Raw genomic sequence first — 20,956 nt, forward strand, 5'->3', positions numbered from 1 at the left:
AAGGCAGGATGCAGCTGGGAAACTGAGATGCTTTTCCATGCAGCCCCTTCCAGCACAGCAGCTCCCAGTGCTCGCTGAGGAGAGGCACCAAAAGCTGCCTCCCCTTTTTCCTCCCCACACCCTTCTGTGCTCCTCAGGAAGGGCACTGCAGTGGCACTCAGTGACAGGGACAGAAAGGAACAGCACTCTCTCTTCTTTCAGTGTTGTGACGACTCCCTGAGACAGAGCACACTCCTCTCCAGAGACAGTTATTGTCCTGGTAAGTAGCACAGATGGTGAATATTTAATTTTTTTCTCCTCAGCATCTTTCATGCTAAAATCTCTCCTCAGTAGCAAGCTGGAAAATCCAACAGAAAGACAAAAATCAATGGCCAGTGAAAGCAAACTAATAGCACTTAACAGCTGATGGCTTTAATGGGCAGCCTGTCCCACCTCCATCTCCAAGTGATCCTTGTGCACTGATGTTGGTGCTGAGATGTGACACAGAGCTCCCTGCAGGAGCCCTGGCCTCACATTGCTAACCCATCAGTGGAACAGATGATGTGACCTCAGAAAGCACAGCACAACCAACAAGCACAACCACCACAACTGCTGAAAAGGAAACAACTCTGCAGGTGCTGGGGTTCTGATGGAGACCAGATGTCACCTAACAAATGTACCCATCCACACGAGCTCCAGGAAGAAGCTGCTGCAGCTTTGCAATCTCCTTCTCAGCCTCACATCACAACCAGCAGATGGATCTGGCTGCTGATGCAGGGGTGAGTTCATTCAACATCCAGAGAAAAGTGGCAGCTGCACGAGGGGACAGGGACAGAGCTGACTGGGACATGGCCTGACCGTGAGCACATGGGTCAGCAGCTGAGGAACCAGTCCTGCAATGTGATGCCAGCCTGGTCAGGGAGAGAGGAACTGCAATTGTTTCTCACAGTAGCTTGTGAGAATTTTAGGGAGATGTAGGAATGTGGTAACTTGTTAATATAAACAATCTACAGGTAATGTTTTTCCACTTTGTTTTCCTGTTCTTCTCAAGGACAATGTATGAAAAAGAGGTTCTTTATTAACTAGCCAATCAAGCAGAATATGTTGTATCAGTCTACATAAACCAAAGAATCCTTTGTGATAAAAGCTCTTTTTCTCCTCTTGCAATGGAGTGTCTCATCTGTTCTTGTGTCATTCTTAGCTCGAGGGTGACACTGCAGCCACGGGGTGCAGGTGGGCATTTGTTTGCCATGCCCAAATGCCAGCATCCATCCTGATTTGAAGGTTGGTAGGAATGGAGAGAAGCCCTCTTCCCCTGAGCTGTGTGAGATGTAGGCAGGCAGGTCTGGGAAATAACTGCAGCGTTAAGGAAGCATTAGCAGCTTTGCTTTTCCTCCCTCATATGCTGCTATCATTTCATGTCACTGAACCAATTCTCATACAATTGTCTGAGGCTCCAAGTGGAAAAAACTCATTATTCTTCGAGTCCAGCTGTTAAGAATATGGGATTATGTTGTATTTCCATCTGCAATACAGCAGAAGCATTAGCTCTTTTTGAACTATGGCCAGGAGGATGCAGATTTAATTGCCCTCATAGCTCCTCCTGCTTCAAAATAAAACCATCTTTCAAACCCACTGCATTTTCAGAACTCTGGCACTTGAAGTAAGTGACCTGGTTCCCTCAAACCTGAAGAGTTTAACAAGGAGAGGGTTCTCTTGCTCTATTCCTGCCAGCCAAGAATGGCTTGTATGTGATATACAAGCAGCTAAATTTCACCTTGAAACCTGAATTCTAAGGCATTTGAGAAAGATCAGAGAGCCCAAGAGAATGGAGCCAAGCCCTGCTCACTGTTAAAAACAGGAGTGTCCTGTTTGTTCACTGTGTGGTGAAACTGCTGTCAAGGAGGGTCACCAGGTGAAGGAGGGAGATGCTGAAATCCACAAACCATGATTTAGTGAGAAAGTTTGTTTTATTGGTTTATAAATCACATCTATCTCGTTATTAAAAAAGCTCTTTATCAACTTAAAACATTACCAGAGCCAACATATAATATACATATGTAGAAACTCCTCACCTGATTCCTCAGTAACAGTCTGCCTTGTTTTCCTCTCCTATCTGAACACTTCCTTATTGCCCATTAAATTTTAGCAGCCAAAACATGCAAATCTAACATAACATACCTGCTGTACTGAGATCCTGATTTTCCAACATTAGTGCAAGGCTTTTCCACATTCCAGCAAAGCAGAGATTCAGTGAGTTTTAGATTTACACAGGAAATAGCAGGACGTTTTACAAGAGATTTTTTTCTGAGGGTGCAAAAGACAGATATTGTAGAAATAAAACTGTAGGTTGCTGTTTTGATAATATGTTTGACCCCAAATTTACTTTTATTCCAGGTACTTTGGTTCTGAACAATCTATAGCAGCATTTTGACAGAGAAGTGCAGCTCCTTTCAAACACAGCTGATATAATAAATTACCAACAGAGTAATGTTGGCTCAGTTATTTTTTTGAGTTACCCCTGGGCTGTACCTGATGAAGAGGATTTTACTCCCCATTAACACACAACTCTGCACACACCACAGGTGATTCAACACCTCGTGAGCAAGACCTGCTAACCCAGGTGACCCCGAGCACATCTGTCCTCCAAGGTACATTCTGACTGGAGTAAGACACTGCAGGTGAGCACAGCTCTTTACAGGCAGCAGCATCACTGTCATGGTGATGATGTCCCCCTACAGCTTGCTGTTCTGCTGGAACTGGGCCACCAAGGCCAGCACCTGCTCAGAGGCCCTGACCTGCTTGGAGGCCAGGTAGAGGGCACTGTTGGAGGCTGTCTCCTCCAGGAAATACCTGTAGTTGACCATCATGCCACAGGAGGCCCCGATGCCCCGGGGGCTGGTGTCCCCCATCCAGTTGATCCTCCAGAGCACCGAGCCGTTCTGCAGGTGGAAGTTGGCCACGGGGTTGAGGGCATAGCCCCTGTGCTTCTCCCCATACAGGTACCAGGCACAGAGCCTCATCAGGGGGGAGTGCAGCACCTCTGTCAGCTTTTCTGACCTCACCCACTCGTTGGTGTTCAGGAGTTTCTTTAGTGTGTTACTGCTGGGGTCTCCTGTGAGCTCAGAGATTTCCTGCCATTCAGATTCTGTAAAAAGTTCATTCCTTCCCTGGTCTTTTGTCTGGGAGGAGAGGAGACCAACGAGCCATTTTGTGAATCCTGGGATAGGTGAAAGTGTGGAAAAAGCTTCTATCTGAGGAAGTTCTTTCTGCAGACAAAAGGAGAGAAAAATTAAATCATGAGTTTGGTCGTGACTGACACAGAGAAGTTTGAGTCAAAGGGCAGCTGATGGCCTTGGCTTTTTGGCAAGAGAAAACCAGGGAATCTGAGAAGGGACTGATACACATGGACACAAAAAAATGGGAAAACATCCCCTGGCAGTAACAGGTTAGTGATGAGAAGGCACTGGGAGCACGCAGAAAATTTTAACACTGACTGAATGCATTCCTCACACACCATCTCTATAAAAGCACTTTTGCAGTACTTAACACCACTGGGTTCTGCTGTTATCCTTTTACAGGCAGAAATAAACATGAAATCACAGGCCATAAAGAAGTGATTCTGGAGAGAGTATATTTTTAAATAGACATACAAGTTTGGAACACCATTTAAATACTATTTATTTTTCATAAATAACTTTTTTTTATATCAAGGGCAGTTTATAATTTTAGTCTATTGTAAAATCAAGAGGTATTATATTTAGATTTTTATGGAAAAAAGCATTTCCTGAAGTTTTGAATTAAGTTCTCTATAAAGGCCAGCTACCTTTAATGATACTCCCTAAACCAGCAAGAAATACAAAGTGTGTGAATGGTTTTTTTTACTGCAAGTATAACACTTGTTTAAACCATATAAAATTTCTTCTCTGCTCCTGCTAATTTCTGATTGAAGCTTGCTAACTATGAAATCATGTAAAACAAAACATACATAAGCAAAATTGTATTAGCTTTGGGGCTCACCAGTGAGAATAAAGTCACTGTCACTTGGAATGAACACAAAATGCACCAGGCAACCCTCCTGGAGGATGGGGAGCCAAGGAACAGAGGGAAGGCAGAGCTGAGCTGAAACCACCCCAGTGTTGGTTTAATTACTGTTCCAACAGAAGAAATGGTAAGAACCAAGGCATTCATCAACATTACAGAAGCATCTTCATGTCAGCAGAAAATTGTCTTTAAATGACTACAAACGGCGCTTTTCCTACCTCGAGGATTACCGAGGTACCCATTAAAAAGCCATCAGGGCTCAGCTGGCGCTGCCAGGTTGCAGAGCTGCAGCTCCTCGCTGCTGCTGAGCTGCACAGCTGCCACCTGCAGCCTGGCCGGGAGGCTGCAGGGTCAGCGATGCTGCGGCCATCTCTGCATTCTCAAAACCTTTTCCCTTCCCAAAGCAGCTTCCCAAATGTGGCCCTGCTGTCCTGTGCCTTCCAGCACTGTGACACACAGCCAGCCCTGCAGCTTGGGGACACAGCTGGCTCACCTGCCCCGAGCTGAAGCTCTTTGTTAGTTAGACATGTCAGCCTCAGAATTCTCTTGGGAGCAGGCAGGGACAAGAAAAGCAGATCGAGTTACACCTTATCAAAGGAACACCTCATTTCATCTCCTTAGAGAACCACATAAAGAAAACCAGGCAAATTATTTCCTAAAATCACTCATTTCTGTATCTTATTGAACAAAACAGCATTTTTGTCATCAGAGCTCCCAGGAGATCCTGACTGGGTCATGCTCACAAGTGCTACAACTGCCACACTCAGATAGTGAAATTCTAGTAAAGAAGCAGAACCTTTTTCCAGGTTTCCACTAAAAGACATGATATTTTAGGAGTAATTCCAAAGCTGCTATCCTTAACACCATCTGTGAAATCCAACCATCAGGTTTCCTTGCACGTGCATTTCATAAAATTCAGAAGTTCCTTTACAGCCACCTCTCACACTTCTGTTTTGCTCCTGAGCAGAGCTGCCAGGTTCTCACTCAGGAGCTGAGTGCCCTACTGCTTCCATGGGGCACCGGTTCCCATCTCTCAGCCTGCAGAGCCCGAGGGCACCTGTGCACCCCCCACCATGACAAAAGGGACAATCAATTGTTTCCTCCCCTCTCTGTGTGCTAATTACAACCTCTGCAAAGTGCCTAATTAACAACTGACAGAGATTCCTGGGGACATTGGCTGCTCCTTGTTCATCCCCCCTTTCAGGAGTGACCTGCTCGCCCACACAGCCCCAAACACTTCCCAGTTAGTAGCTCTCATTCTATTAAAAACACCAAATAGGAAATTTTTTACTTCTCAGGACAGATAAGACATGGGGAAGTGACCCCATTTTGAAGTGACAGTACCAACTATTACATATCTGATAAAAGCTTTATTCAGAAGCTTATCTGAGGCATCCATTTCTCGTGGAAAAATAAATAAGTGCAGTGGAGTGGGCACATTTATGTTTTGCTAAATTGATGTGCCGTTTCTAAGGCTATTGGTGGAGATCCATTAATGTTTACTTTCCTGTCAGAAACCCACACGCCATTAAGAAACAGCTGTTAGTTTTGGTTCGGGGTGGATTTCTGTGTTTGATTGTTGCTTTTTGTTGTTGTTTTCTTTTTCCTTTCCTTGCAGAAGAGCACAGATTTCCCCCATTACCCCTAGCTCATCTGAAACTGTCTTGCACTCAGAAAGCTGCAGTCCAAGGTCACATTTTTCATCAATGAAATCAAAGCCTGTTTTGGAAATTATGATCTCCCCAGGTCACCTAGATCAAATTAAGGTAGCAATTATCAACAGCCCAAGCAGAAAGCTAAAATCTGCCACCAATTGTTGAGCATTCTATTGAGTCACACAGCAGCTATCAGTTTTCTCCCTCAAATGCCACAGGCTATAAAATCCTAAGCAATTTTCTCAAAGGCTTCAGCACAGTTATCTGTGTCTGTCATCTGCTGACTGAATTGCCATGATGTAGAGCCACAAACTGCTTAGAGTGCCTACAAACACATGGGGAATTAAATGGCTGGCTAATGAGGAATCCATCCACCTCCTCGTTCACCAGCACCTATCAGCTTGCTAGAAATGATCTGCCTGCACTCAATTTGGGTTTGTTTGCTTTTTTGTAGTTGTCTGAAATAGTTTCAAAATCCAATTCATTTCTGGGAACAACACAAGCTTCAATTTCAGAAATACAAGAGATCATTTTTGTTGCCTGCTCCCTGCTTTATATACATTAATATAAACAAGAGACTGCACAGAATGCCTACACAGCCCATTGCCAGATCTGTACAGGGACAACTGGGATCAAAGTGGTATCAGTGGCCTAATGAATTCATCCCGAAATAATCCCAACAGGATATGCTCAGAAACAACAGAAGCCTGTACACACACCCCTTCTGTATTATCAGTGTAGCAGACTTTTGTCAAGAAACTGCCAAAACCCAAATAATCTGCTCCTGAGAATGGCACAGCTTCTCCCAGGATGCTCCTTGTAGGTGACACCAGGTCCAGTTCTGCTCTCCAGAATATCCCCCTACCCCTTCACCTAATTATACAGAGCAATTCCTGGGGCAAATGCCCAATCTTAATGTCCAGGTAAAGGTTAAGGATTCCATGTGCAAACTGTGCACACAGGGAAACTGAGGAGCCCATTTTGTGCCTCAACCTCATCCATCCTCCATCTGCTTAAATTAGTGAGACCCAAAAGCAGCAGCCATCCATTTGTACCCAGTGCCTCAAACTAACAGTGCTCAGCACTGGGGTGTGAAATCCCCACCAGTTTTCCCAACAATCCAAGGAAAAAAAACATTTTCGAGGAATGCTTTCAGGAGGGAATCAGCTTGGCATCCTTTGATGGTGACAAGTGCTGTCCCACATATGCTCATGCTTAGCAGCAACCAGTTCAGGCAAATTAGCAAAAAGATTTCTAAACAAATTCAATTCTATTTTAATTGTGTATTAATGAGATATGAAGGAGTGTGGTATTAACTGGATTTACAGCCATCATTTCCTGGTTTAGCTCAAGGTTTCAGTACAGTTTTTTGAAATCCTGTCAGAGGAAGGCTTTGATGCAGAGGGGTTCTCAGCACACTCCTAGCTTTGTACATGTCTTTTCCTGACCTAATGATACACATTCATGACAGGCCCAATTTGGAGTTTTCCTCATGAAGAACGACAGCTGGGATTTCAGTCTGGATGTTACAGTGGCACTTACAAGTAGAAGTGTCAGAGCAGGTTACACTAAGGTAGAAGTCAGGTAAAGGATTTCTACTGGAGGATAAAAGAAGTTTTAAGAGCTTGCAGCACCTTGGGACAATACAACTCAAACAGAATTCTGCAGATCAAACAGATGTCCACAAAAGTTGACTCAAATGGCAAGTTATAAAAGTGTCTCAATCATCAATTTAAATAAAATGAAAAACAAAATCTTCAACCCTTTCAAATGGTCTCCTCTTCCCAATGCATTTTATTACCAGTTAAATTAAAGAGAGTCTCAACTTCTGTAGCCTGGAACACTTGGTGATTTAGCAGCCCTTGAGAAAAAGATTTGTTTATTGCAAAGCCATGCAAAGGTGATATAAAACATCCTCCTCCTATCAGAGACCTCACCCATCTATTTCTACAAAGGCTGCTGGACACTGGCTTAATGAGATGTAATTTTTGACCCAGGACTGTTTTGCTGAGGCTGGATTGTTTCAGCTGCTGTCACCAAGTCCACTCAGCACTCCTGTGCACCATTTGTCCCTCCTGAAGTGACTCTAATTCTGCTCCCAAGAATTATGTCCAACCTGACTAGAGACAACCTTGGCAAGTCCTTTGCTGCACCTGAGCAGAGAGAAAGAGAGCACATGTGTGCAATTAATCCACAGGAAAAGGACTTCCAGAATTTTGGGAGCCAGGCAAAACAGGCTGCCAAGAGTATTTACTCATTGCATGCCCTGCTTTTGGCCTGAACAACCCTGACTTTGTAGAAATTCCACAGTGGAAGTATTTTGAAGCTGAAATACAGAGGGTCTCTCTCCCCTGAGATGGGAGGCACAACATTTTCAGCTGAAGCTGAACGAGGAGGCCTTGCAGAAGAGCATCAAACCACTGTGGGAACAACAGGAAAATGATTTAGGGTCACTTCAGAGATGGAAAACAGGCAGTGAGAGATGGTTCTTGCACCATTCAAGACAAACTCAAGGACAACTCTTTGGAATGAAGGTGGAGAAAGCATAGAGGAATGTGAAGAACAGGAGAGAGAAAAATATTAACATCAAACAGTGACGAAAAAACTATTAGAGAGCCACATGCCCAATGGATAAATATTGCTGGATTATCCTCTCTATCTTCTTTAGCCCTAGGGTGGCTCCCTTCCAAACAGGAATGGTGTGGGGCAATGCAGAGGTTGTTGTACCTTTATTCTGTGCACACAGACTACACACAAACACCTCAGTCCATGTCCAATTTGTCACACAACAATTTCCTACCAGCAGGTTCTTCACAACACCTTCAAGCAGTGTGGGAAATTTGGGTAGGGAGGAAGATCTCCACCTTTGGCATTGCATGGAGAGCACTCAAGTTTTCAAGTTATTTAAGACGGAGGGATTAATTTTATTTTTAAAATGCATTTAAAGGCATCTCAGCAAAGGGTTTCCTTTGATAAACACTGAAGAGGGGCTGGGTTTCAAACACTGAAATGTAAAAACTCTGCCATCAGGATAAATACAAAACACACTCTTCTGTTGGACACACTGAACTTTAAAACCTGCATTAGGTTATCTAAGCATGATGTGTCTGTTTGCCTTCAGAACTCATAACTTTGCTGGTGTTGCAAGCAATTAGTGATGGACAGATACAATGTCAATAGGGTTATTTTATGAGAGCAACTCAATTATCCAGAAATTATTTTTCAGATGTGAAAGCAGATAACTGCATGAATTTATTCCAATTTTCCCTCAGTCAAGATCAGACAGATGGCATGGCCTAATTATACCTGGACTACTGCACTTTCAACAATCATTCTAAAAACCATTCCAAAAGCAAGATGCAACAAAATTCAGCCAAAATAGACAAAAAAAAAATTTAAAAAACCCCAAAAACTTCGGGGCAGCTATGATTCAGCAATTAAACAATCTATCACTTTCTGGCAGTAGAAGTTTGGAGCATCCAATTTTAAGATGTTTTTGTAAATAGAACTGAAGTTCTAAACCACAGACAGTTTTCCAGACATGGTTACTAATCCAGAGGTGAAACAATGAATATAAACACAAGCAGTGATCATTACTTTTAAGTGGTAGATTTGTCAGCAATTTAAGTAGTAAAGACTATTAAATAGAATAATGTGCTCAGTGCAGGAATGTGACTGGCTCTCTCACACCACTCTGTACATGAATTTTTCATTCCTTTCTCCAGTTGCTTGGAAGAAGGCTCTCCAAGTATTAAGCTATTAACAATAATCCCTTAGCCTGCAATGATATTATCTAAATTAACAGAACTGACTGGCAGAGAGTAAAAGATTCTTTAGACTTTTAAGACACTTTCTTTACTATATTGCAAGACATATCTGGGCAAAGAAACCTCTCTCCTTTTTCTCAATAGATGTATTCAGGGCACACATGCACACTGCATAAATAGCCAGTGGCAATTCAATATAACAAACAAAGCAATGAACTAATTAATAAATAGGAAGTGTTCCTGTTCCTGGAGCAGCTGTAAGATTTTGGAAAAGGCACTGTCAGGTACTTTGAAGAGAGAATATCTTGATCAGGCTCTTACCACTCAACTGAATTGTATCAGAGCACAACACAGCTCTGTCAAAGCCACCTCCAACAGAAATGTTCTCATGTGACTTCAGGAACCACCCAAGGAATTCACACTGACCATGTCAGCTGTGGAACAGAATCTACATCTGGCAGACATCAAGCAAGAGCAGGAGATGCTCTTCCAGGAAATGCTCTTCCAGGAAATGCTCTTCCAGGAAATGCTCTTCCAGCTCTCCAAAGGCTGCTCAGGGAAGGAGTTCCAAGTGCAGGGGAAGCCCCAGCAGCTCCTGGGCTGAGCAGTGACATGAACTGGGAGCTAAACCATGCTGGGCAAACAGGCCCTGAGCCCCCCTGGCACACCCACCTGCAGCTCCTTGACAACTCTTTTGATGAGGTGAGTCCCAAGTTCCACCCCCTGCAGGCCCTGCTGAGTCAAACTGATGGAGTAGAAAATTGCTGTTGTGATTTTCTCTGTATCTTCTGTCTCTAGAGGTGGCACTTCTTTCACTATGGCCTGGGAAAATAAGGATTAAAGATAAAAAATGTTAATAGCATTATCGGGAGGGTTTTCTTTTTAATTTTTAAAGGCATTAACACTTTTCCCCACTGTTTTATTTATTAACATTAAAAATCTGATAAAAAAGTAGGAACAGCTGCTTATTCATTAGTAAGTGAAGAGAAAAATTGGAACATGGTTTAAAGTTTTCAGAAGTAATTGCAACCACTTTGAAATGTTAGTTTCATTCTCTCTATATATTTCTTATCTTTTCTTATTCTTCTTGCTCTTGAGCAAACCCTCAAAATTTCAATTTACATAATACACAAGACAGACAAAATATCCCTGTAATTTTTTAATTCTCTCTTCTCTAAAAAGATGAAACAAAAGCAAATATTACCAAATTATAGGGAACTGTGGGTTTTTAAACAAGCACACTGCAATTTGAGCACTTCGCTGTGTACTGAGTGCCTCAGTGGCTGTACCTGGATGCTGCTGGAGATGTCACTGGTTAGTGCCACGTGCAGGACAATCAGTGGCTCTCCTGGGATGGCACAGTGGGAGAAGAAGTAGCACCTTCTGTAGGCCCCAACTCGCCGCTTCATATCAACCCAGTTTCTGACAGGGTGCACAGCTTCAGAACTCAAGGAGAGAATTAAAAATAAAATTACTACTATCATTAATTTATTGTCATCATGATTATTATCATTATCATTGTTATGATAATTGCTATTGTTATTATTATTTCATTTAAAATAGAGGTCAGCTGCCCCACAAGCTCAGTGCTTTTCCCACTGATGTCAGTGACAAGACTTTCCAATCAAAAAACAAGAATCAGGCTGTGAATAACACAAAATTGTCAGCAAGCTGTGCCAAAGTGGATTGTAAAGGAATATTGCACACCCACTCACTGGTGTGTTTGCCAAATTACCTCAAAGAGTAATTAAACATTACTAATTATTTTTATTTGGAATATTCAGCTTGTGTGAGTTCTCTTTGTCTCATCAACACTTATGTAACATACTTTCAGAACATTCTAGAGATTAATTTTTCTTCAAGATTTTATACAACAAGGTGGCCCACCACATAATGTAGTAATTTTCAACTTCTTTACAGCTTTGACTATTTGACAGAAATTCAGAAATCAATGTCGTAGGTTCAGAAATCCATGGTACACATTCAGAAATCAATGGTACAGAGTCAGAAATCAATGGTACACATTCAGAAATCAATGTTGTAGATTCAGAAATCAATGTTGTAGGTTCTGAAATCAATGTTACAGATTTAGAAATCAATGGTACACATTCAGAAATCAATGTTGTAGAGCACACTGCATAAAAACCAAGGTGCTCTCTTGTGATCCTGTGCACCTCACCAGCTCCAGCCAAAACCACTGCAGCACCTCTGGAGCTGTGGGAAGAGTAACTGAGGAAGTTGGAAGGAAAGGCAGCACTCTACCAGTGCAGTGTGAGAGCTACAGGATCAAATTATGGCACAAATGATCCTTTACTCTTTACTACAATCTGTTTTTAAATTGGGCTCTACAGTGTGTTAATGCAAATATTTCATAATTATACTTTGCCTTCAGCTCAGAAAAGCAGAGTCTCGAAAACAGGGAATCTCTGCAGTCCCAAGCATTCCATCACCTCCTCACCAAGGCCTCCTCCCAGCCTTTAGCACTTACTCACTGATTTTCTGGAGTACTTCACAAGGTGACTGCCACGTGACCCGCTCTAGGTTGAGGAACCCTGTGCAGAACCACTCTGAGAGCATGTTCTTGAGAACTCCATTCATTTCCTGCACCAGAGCAAAGAAGGAATGAGCTGAGAGCATGTTCTTGAGAACTCCATTCATTTCCTGCACCAGAGCAAAGAAGGAATGAGCTGCTGAATAGGAAAGGTAGAACATGGAAATGTGAGTGAGGATAACCTTGATTGACTCCAACTACAACACTGGGAGCTTAAAGGAAACTTTATGGATTTGCTTTAGAAGATTAACCACAAAATAGTCCAGGACTAGACCAGGAAAATCCTTGAAGGGATTGTCTGTAGTGCAAGCAGGGACAGGGAAGATCAGGGAAAACACTGTGGACAAAAAGCAGACAATGGGTAGAAGGTTTTGAGCAGATTTGGCCACAGGCTGCAGTCTCACAGTAGCTCAGATTTTAATACCATGGAAATATCTCTCAATAGGATGCAGACAGAATTTTTCTTCTCCAAAAACATGAAAATATTTGAGCAAGAAAAATAAAACCCAGCAGCATAAGACAATAGAACTGGAGAATCCAACCAGCTTTGGAACAGAATGAGATGAAACCCAACTGCAATGTCAAAGCCTTTCATTGTAACCCTGATTCACTGTAAGAGAGATTTTTATATTCCCTACCAGTCTCCTGCTGCCTGTATTATTAAAGATTTCCTGTCTAAATTTATTTGAATTTAACAAGTATTCTTGAACTCAGCACAGCAGGAATATCCCTAAAAGAGATTCCAGAGCTTGTTCTGCTTTCTTCCATTTGCCTTGTACACAAGACACAGTGTGATACCAACTTACAACAGCCTGATCAGAAACCTGGCCTTACCTGAAATTAACTTAATAACCATTTACTTCAAAACAAAAACTCCTCATCTTCCATTCAATCTTTTATTAAATAGCTACTGCTTCATATTGAAGAGATAAAAAATAAGCTTCAATATATTTAGCTTGCTACATTAAAAAAAATACTGGAAAAAATATATAAATCTAATCAGAAGACCTAAAACATTTTTCCTAAGTTCAGATGTAGTCTCAGGACTGTCATAAAAAGTAAAAATATTTCCTCTTACAACCTAATCATGATGAAAGTTGAAGAGGAACTTGTCAAAAGACAAACATCAAAGCAGGTTTCTGCTGGCCAAAGTAACTGCTACAAATATTCCAAGACTGAATAAAAGGACAGGTTTATTCCTTAACACACTAGAAAAAATAATTTCAAACCCAGAAGAAACAGCCATTCATCTGCATAGAACAATTCTGTCCTCCATGATAATTCTTTTTCAATACAAATATATTCTGATCAGTTTGTTTATTCTGACTCTAAGGCACCTCCCTCGTGAATCCTTCTTTCTGCACAGCTCTGAAGTTTTAAAATAATAACCACAGATCACTTTGGTCAAATATCCCACAGTGTAGTGGAAGTCTCCAGGCACTCCAGGATTGTTTGGTTTGTTTTCCTTTGTAGGGGCACATTGTAAACCAGAAAAATGAGCTGGAGTTGTGAGATCTGGGGGCAAAGGAACAGATTCTTCAGGCTCTCCTGCCATCCATGTGCCTTTTGAACAGCAGCTCAGCTGCAGTGCAGCAGGCAGAGCAGGATGGCAGCACTCCTGCTGGCAGCATTTCCACCCTCTGCTCTGCATCTCCTGCAGTCACCAGGCTCAGGAGCAGCTCAGGACAGTCACCCTGCAGGGACAGTGGGAAGCACTGGAGTCAGGAGCTCTGCTCCTCTGAATGTTTAGCAAAGGATGCCAAAGGCTGTTTTCATTACAGAGCTGCTGCAGCTCCAGGGTGCAGCTGGACAAAAGCAATGCAGCTGTAAGCAAAGAAGGGGGAGCACATGTGCTCTCAGTAATGATCTGGGGTAGAAGAAATACAGTTTGTGGGGAATTACACATCAAACAACCTGTCAGCTGTGAATCATGCAGTTTTATACACCAACAGGGCAGGAATTTGAATGGCTCCAGGTGGAAGGGACCTGCCACCAGCACTGAGTCCAACCCCACCTGGCCTGGAGAACAGGACACAGGGAGTGGCTTCAGACTGAAAGAGAGCAGGTTGAGATGGGAGGTTAGGAATAAATTGCTCCCTAGAGGGTGGGGAGGCCCTGGCAGAGGGTGCCCAGAGAGGCTGTGGGCTCCCATCCCTGGAATGCCCCAGGCCAGGTTGGACAGGGCTTGGAGCACCCTGGGACAGTGGGAGGTGGCCCTGCCCAGGGCAGGGGGTGGCACTGGATGGGCTTTGAGGTCCCAAACCCTTCCAGGATTCCATGATTCTATGCTGACAAAACTTCCAGAAAGACATCAAAGTTTTCACTATCCAAAACTCTGTTTAACTCAGGTCATCTAAACAAGATTCTGCCTCGTGTTTCATTTCTCAGGACATTTCCAAAAAGCTTCACTCCGACAAGGCCAGGCTCAAGTCTGGGTCTCTTATTTTGCAGATTTAGTGGCAGGTTCTCTTATTTTGTAAATTCAGTGGTATGTAAATTCTTATTTTCATTTCAGATGCCTTTTTAGTCATAAAAATTACATCTGCAACACTTCATTAAAAAGAAAAGCAAACACATTCATTATTCAGCATCCCAGTGTTAAATTTGAGCAATAAGACATACTCAGATTAGTATTTCAAATTACCAGCTATACTTCAATTTCTGCTAGCCAAGTCTAATAAATTGTGGTTATTTTTTTTTCCTTGTTCCATGTTCTTGCTACGAGACAGCAAATTACAGCCTTTTAATCTTCACATCAAGTACCTATTTCTTGGGCAACAAATGGGAAAACTCTTATGAAAACCTCCAATTAATTATTTTTTATTAAGAAGAAATGCTTCTCTGATGGGGGAACTATTTCATTTTCCCTCTCAAGCGACTAAATAAAATACCCCTCACAAGAGCTGAGTTTTCCCATGTTTTTGGAAAGTTTGAAGTTTTCAGCTTGCTTTATTTAATTTTGGACTTACAGATCTACTCTGATGTTGCCCAGTATTTGAAGGTGTCTGTGCTGGGGGGGTTGGTTTGGTTTGGTTTGGGTGGGGTTTCAGGAATTTTTTTTCTGTTGTTTTTTTTATTATTATTTTTTCTCCACAAATTACCTTCAGAATAAACACAGAGAATATCCCTGGAAGAAAATCCCTACCAGCAAAAAAGGATTCAGTAGTGACACCAATTAAAGGGGACTGGTTTTCTTTTTTATTGCTAATAGTAATTACTGCAGTGATAATGGCACTGCTTTAAACTCTCCTGGCTCTTGTGGTATGTATTATTGGGCATCTTAAAATTAAAATAATTTCTTTTTTCTCCCTCCATTTCTGCTCATTTGGACAAGGAGTAAATTGTGCTCAAGCACTTTCAAGTGACTTCAACATGATATTTTACTGCAATCTGTTGAACAAACACAAAATAGAAATCATTCATCACCCAATATCTGAGCAGCCTGAGCTGCTTTTATGCTGATAGTGCTGAGAAAATAGAAAAATATTTCATATTTACAACACAGCAATGGGCAATCCCAGTTTTAATAGGTCTTTCAAATTGCAAAGTAAAAACTAAGGACTGACTAAGAAATATTTTAGACAGTTTGAGCAAAACCAAAATCCCAGGAGGCCACATAATGCATTCTGTAATTCTCCACCAGCATCAAGGAGATCCATTTAATTTTATTCCCACATTTCCTTGTCAGTGCAGACACAAATATACAGAGGTTATAAAACTCTTGTTGCACATTTGTCTTTATGTTAGAATTGAAATCAACTCTGCACTAATGAAATGGCTACACAGGACTTTTGAGAGGCAAACACCAAATACTTTTTTATGGACTAACTTTTAACAATGATGGTGCTTCTTTATTTTTCCAGTAGATCAACACAAGAACAAGATTACAACTACACTCCAACCACTGCTTAATTGTGGAAGGAGATGCATAGATAAATCAATTTGACAAAAATGCTCTCTTTTTCATTATCTTTTGCCAGCAACTTGAACTTTTCACTGATTTTTCTAAATCCTGTGGAAAGATGAAGGATATTTTAAAAGCAATTGTTGGGTGATTTGCTGCCTGAGATCACAATGTTGTGGATTTTTTACCAGAGTCCTGTTTCAAGGGCTGAAATAAGCAAAGTGAAGTAAGCAAGCAAAAAGTAACAAATCTCAAGAGGAAAATGCTGGCACAGGAAAAGTAAAATGTTGCAGGTGAGAGAGTTCTGAACAGCAAGAGGAAGAACTGCACACACAAAACAGATCTGCAGCAAATTTCACTCTGTGGATTGCAAAAGCTGATCAGAAATTCAACTGCTTATAAGGACAGTGGAAAATCGGTGAAAAGAAGGAACAGAATACCTGAAAAGAACATAAGAGAGGACAAAAACTGAAACAGCAACATGAAAAATAATCAAGCCCAGCTCTGCTGTAAATTAACACTTGAAACAATGTTTTGTGTGCCAGCACTTCCCAGTGCCACTCTATTTCCTCATAGCAGGGGCCACCTCCTTCCTGAGTGTCAGCACAGGCAGCTCCCACTGCTGCCATGGCCTGGGGACAGGTCACTCGTGTCCCTCCAGAGAACCATGGAATCATTTCTGTTGGAAAAGTCCATCGAGTCCAGCCTTTGAGCATCACCACCCTGCCAACCAGACCATGGCGTAAGTGCCATCAGCAGTGGTTTCTTGAACACCTCCAAGGATGGGGACTGCACCACCTCTCTGGTCTGTTCCAATGTTTAATCACCCTTTATGTGAAGAAATTCTTATTTATGTCTAAGCTGAGCCTGCCCTGGCCCAGCCTGAGGCTGTTCCCTCTCCTCCTGTCCCTGTTCCCTGGGAAGACAGCCCGACTCCCCGGCTGTCCCCTCCTGTCAGGAGTTGTGCAGAGCCACAAGGTCCCCCTGAGCCTCCTTTGCTCCAGGCTGAGCCCCTTCCCAGCTCCCTCAGCCGCTCTTCATCGGACCTGGCATCCAGACCCTTCCCCTCCCCTGAACCCACCCCAATGTCCTTCCAACTGAGGGATCCATAAAGCCCCCAACAGTGACCTGGCTTCCCAGCCTACAGCAGCTCCAGGAGCAGCACCACGAGCAGGAGGCCCCAAACCACATCCCCCGGATTCCCTCAGAGCCACCCAAACCAGGCCAGCCCTCACCTTGACGTGGGGCCCATCCACCGCCTTGCTCGCCAGCCCCTCCATCAGGTCGGCCCTGAGCTCCACGAGGAAGCGCAGCCCGCCCTCCAGGCGGCCCAGCTGCTGGAAGAGCCCTCGGTACTGGGGGTTCAGGTAGTAGCGGAGCCGGTCCTCGGCCTGCAGCAGCGCCCCGGGCTCCCTGCGCTGCTCTCGGGCCTGCAGCACCTTGGCGGCAGCCTCGGCCACCCGCCCGTGCTCCACGCCGAAGTCGCGGGCCAGGCGGGTGAGGAGCTCGGCGCGGGGCGGCCCGGGCTGCAGCGCGCGGTAGAACCGCACGAACTCCGCGCCGCGCAGCTCGGCGGGCGGCGGCGCCTTCTCCTTGGTCTCGTAGGGCGGCAGCGGCGGCACCGAGCGGCGCAGCAGCTCCTCCATGGCCGGGGAAGGGCCCGACGAGAGGCGGCGCGGGCCCCGCGCGGCCCAGAGCAGCGGCCACAGCCGCCTCATCCCGCACACCGCCGCAGGCCGCGGCACCTCCCGCCCCGCCGCTCTGCGCGCGGTGATTGGCTGAGTCTGCAGAGTGACAGCAAGACCAGCCAATGGAAAGTGAGGAGAGAGTGGCGGGGCTGGGGGTGTGTGAGGGGTGTGTCGGCCGCCATGTTGAGTGTTGCGATCAGAGGTCACGGGCTGTCCCCTCATGGCCCGGGGATCCCCCGGCACCGCCCTGCCCTCGGAATTCACCGGGCTGCACTTTGGATCCATCGAGTCATATCGGACACGGTGCCAGGCTGTGCCAGGGGAGGGTCTGGTTGGACCTTAGGGGGAATTTCCTCGCAGAAAGGGTGGTTAGACTTGGGCTGCCCAGGGAGGCGGTGGAGTCACCTCCCTGCAGGTGGCACCTGGTGCCACGCTCTGGTCGAGAAGTTGGTGTCGGGTCTGAAGTTGAACTTGATGATCTAACAGATGTTTTCCAACCGACTCTGTGATTCCGTGAATCACCAAGACTGGAAGAGACCTTTAGGATCGTCCAGCCCAAGTGTTCACCCAGCGCTGCCACTGTAACCCTAAACCACAGCAACAAACGCCAGATGCAGACACCTAAACATCTCCAGGGATGGTGACTCCACACCTCCCTGGGCAGCCTGGCCTCCCAACCAGTGAATAAATTCTTTTCAAATACCTATTTTGAATCTCCCCTGTCTCAGTTGATGACCTTGCACTGCCCACTGTGTCCCTCTCCCCTGTGGCTCCCATATTCCTGCTGGGCTGTGCTGGGTTCGTGGAACACCAGGCTTGCACAACTCTGAAATCAATCATTCATGTGTGAATACAGGTGACACAAGTGTGGCTGGGTGCACACCAGGGAACAAATCTGATTTCCTGGGCAGCTCCCCATGTCCTGAGGAGGCTGAGGCTCCTGGAAAGCTGCTGATACCTTCAGGGACCACAGCACCAGGCCAGCCCTGCTGCAGTTTTTGCTCTGAAACCACTGCAGGAAACAACACAATTTTGGTTGTGCAATTTTGAGGTCACAGACCTTAGCACAGCCTGTTCTTAAAGCCCTGTGGCAAAAAAACCTCATCATGAGCCCAAAGAGTGACTCTCAAGTGTGTCAGGACCTTTTGTGAAGGAAGCTAAACATCTGCATCCTGCTCCAGCTCAGGCTTAGAAAGGTAAAATTCCTCTGGACATTAAGGATTTGCCTCCTTTAGACATGAAACCAACAAAACACACAGGTCATGATGTCAGTGAGGTTAGAACTGAGCAGAATTGTCCTGAAAAGCCTTATTTCAAATGTGATTCTCAGTGTTTGAAATAAGAATTGAGGAGAGAATCAAGCCCTCTTTGGCAGTGAAGAGACAAAAAGAGAGCTCTGCCTAATGACACGTTTTAGAACAATGTGTTAGAGATTCCCAAGGAATGGGACAAAAAAAAAACCCCAAAACCATGAGCATTATAGTCCTAGGGAACTATAGAGTCATAAGATAAACTATTATACCCTTAAGGGAGGGAAAACATGACTCCGAAGCATTAAAACATATAAAAAAATCTTTAAAAAATATTTTAATCTCATTAGCAATGAATTAAGCTTCAGAAAATCCCTTCCCACCTTTAGAACTTAGTTTTCAGCTAAATAAAAAGCCTTCAAAGTTGGCTGGTCAGTTCTTCTCCTTCACCTCCCCAGGAAAGGGGCTGCCAAAGAGCCTCTGTCTGTGTCAGATTCCCAGGATAATGTCTTTGGAGACAGAGGGGTAGGTAAGAACTTCCACCAAAAATCGTGATGATATTTCTAGATGCAAATATAGAAATATTTTTATAGCAATTCTGCAGTTTTAAATAGGGATGCATTAGACAAGTACAACTTTTTCCACTTGAAAACTAAAATAAAACATTTTTTGCCATGCTTCATAAAAAGAGGTGGATAGACTTTATTTTTTTAACAGAGAGCTAGAAAATGAATTTTTCCTTCTAGATGTTTAATAATGATCTTAAATCTGCTGTGCTTGATCAATGTATGGTTCTGTAATAAACTTCAAAATCTGATGCAGTTTTGGTTGACATAAGCCCTAAAATTGTGCTAAAATGAGTCTAGTTAGTCTTTTCTATTCAATGAAAGCCTTATGGAAGAGCTCAGTTTCTGATTCAGAAATTTCAAGAAGCCTGAGATAGAGATGTTAGCACAGAGATGAAAGATGAAGGCTCCAACCTGCCAGAAAATGGTCAGCATTTCTCAGGATCAATTCCTTTTAAAAATCCTATCTAGAAATGCTTCTGTTCTTTCTGTTTTGACAGCACTCTCAGATTGGCCTTGGGTAGGACTCCTGCAAGAACAGAGCTCTCTTGCATGACCCAGGGCCATGAAAACCAGCTGCCAGCCTTGTTCATCCCCAGAACCCTCTGTGGTGCAGCTTGTAAGGCTTTGTCAAGTAAGACATTTCTTTTGAAACCTTCTACTACTTCTTTTTTTTTTTTTTTTCCTCCTTTTTTTCCCCCCTAGGGAAAACTTACTATCTGCTTCAGCTGCTGCTTGGAAAATGAAAACACAGCTCTGCCTGTCAGGACCTGAGGGCACCACGAGATGTCAGTGGTCCTGCCCAGCCTCACCTGGGACCTTCTCCATGGGTTCAGGAGCCCCAGTTCAGCTCAGCCTGGGGGTTTGAGACCCTTCTGCACAGGCTGCAGGTGTCATGTCACCCTCATCCCAAATTCCAGCCTCTCTTCCCCAGATCTGCCTTGCCACCATGGACCTTTACTCTTGAAAACGTTTATTTCTGAAAACTGAATGTCATTGTTAGAAAACTGGAGATTGCAAGAGCCTAATTGCACTTCAGTAATTGTGAATTTTGTCTCTGAGCAAAAAGAGGAGCTAATGAAAGATGGAAAGTCAATTTGAGCCAAGTCAATCTGATCCTCTTTTGTTTTTTCTCTCTCTTTAATCTGTTCAGATGTTAGGTAAAAATGAAATGCATGTCCTGGATTCTCTGCTCAATAACTCCACCTTAGCAAAGACAACCTGATTTCTGATGGAAATGAAGGAAGTCCCATGGCTTGGGGTTCATTTTGTTTCTTTTCTGTATTTGCTCTTACATGCAGAGTGCCACATAAATGTATTTAGGACAAGAGTCTGAGCTGAGAAACTGACTGTGCTATTATTCAGGAGAATAGGAGAGCTTCAGTTCACTTCAAAAGAAACAAGATGGAGCCAATGATTTCCAATAAATCTGTCTTTGTGCCTGCACAGTGTTCATCCAAGGGAGATTTGCCAGGAAACATCTGATAAAACCCTCTCTATCCTAAAGGTGTCTTATTCTTGTAATAACAGAGTTTATACACAAAATTCTCTT

At 43.7% G+C, this 20,956-nt stretch overlaps 1 protein-coding gene across 4 annotated transcripts; it reads right to left on the reverse strand.

The window, feature by feature from the left end:
• Positions 1–1,930: 1,930 nt before the first annotated feature.
• Positions 1,931–17,649, reverse strand: MLYCD (malonyl-CoA decarboxylase). Of its 4 annotated transcripts, none has more exons than XM_059857432.1 (5): positions 17,136–17,649; positions 11,938–12,106; positions 10,735–10,919; positions 10,118–10,267; positions 1,931–3,248 (listed from the first exon to the last, which is right to left on the reverse strand). In XM_059857432.1, exons 1-5 carry the CDS (start codon positions 17,616–17,618, stop codon positions 2,715–2,717), a joined length of 1,521 nt encoding a protein of 506 aa, XP_059713415.1. In that variant the 5' UTR covers positions 17,619–17,649; the 3' UTR covers positions 1,931–2,714. The 4 variants fall into 4 exon arrangements, with proteins under 4 accessions (XP_059713415.1, XP_059713417.1, XP_059713416.1 ...); XM_059857434.1 differs by having other exon boundaries at positions 11,938–12,046; positions 17,136–17,648; XM_059857433.1 differs by having other exon boundaries at positions 10,735–10,891; positions 11,934–12,106; positions 17,136–17,647.
• Between the last annotated feature and the right edge of the window lie 3,307 nt (positions 17,650–20,956).

This window comes from Haemorhous mexicanus, chromosome 12, assembly GCF_027477595.1.
Source record: "Haemorhous mexicanus isolate bHaeMex1 chromosome 12, bHaeMex1.pri, whole genome shotgun sequence".
In the NCBI taxonomy this organism is placed as follows: domain Eukaryota; kingdom Metazoa; phylum Chordata; class Aves; order Passeriformes; family Fringillidae; genus Haemorhous; species Haemorhous mexicanus.

Excerpts from the sequence above, each read along its gene's own strand:
- MLYCD (XM_059857432.1), bottom strand. The coding sequence starts at position 17,618 with ATGAGGCGGCTGTGGCCGCTGCTCTGGGCCGCGCGGGGCCCGCGCCGC. Across the intron at positions 10,268-10,734 it reads ACATCTCCAGCAGCATCCAG|GCCATAGTGAAAGAAGTGCC; the intron begins GTACAGCCACTG and ends TTATTTTCCCAG. Across the intron at positions 3,249-10,117 it reads GAGTTGTCAAGGAGCTGCAG|AAAGAACTTCCTCAGATAGA; the intron begins GTGGGTGTGCCA and ends TTTTGTCTGCAG.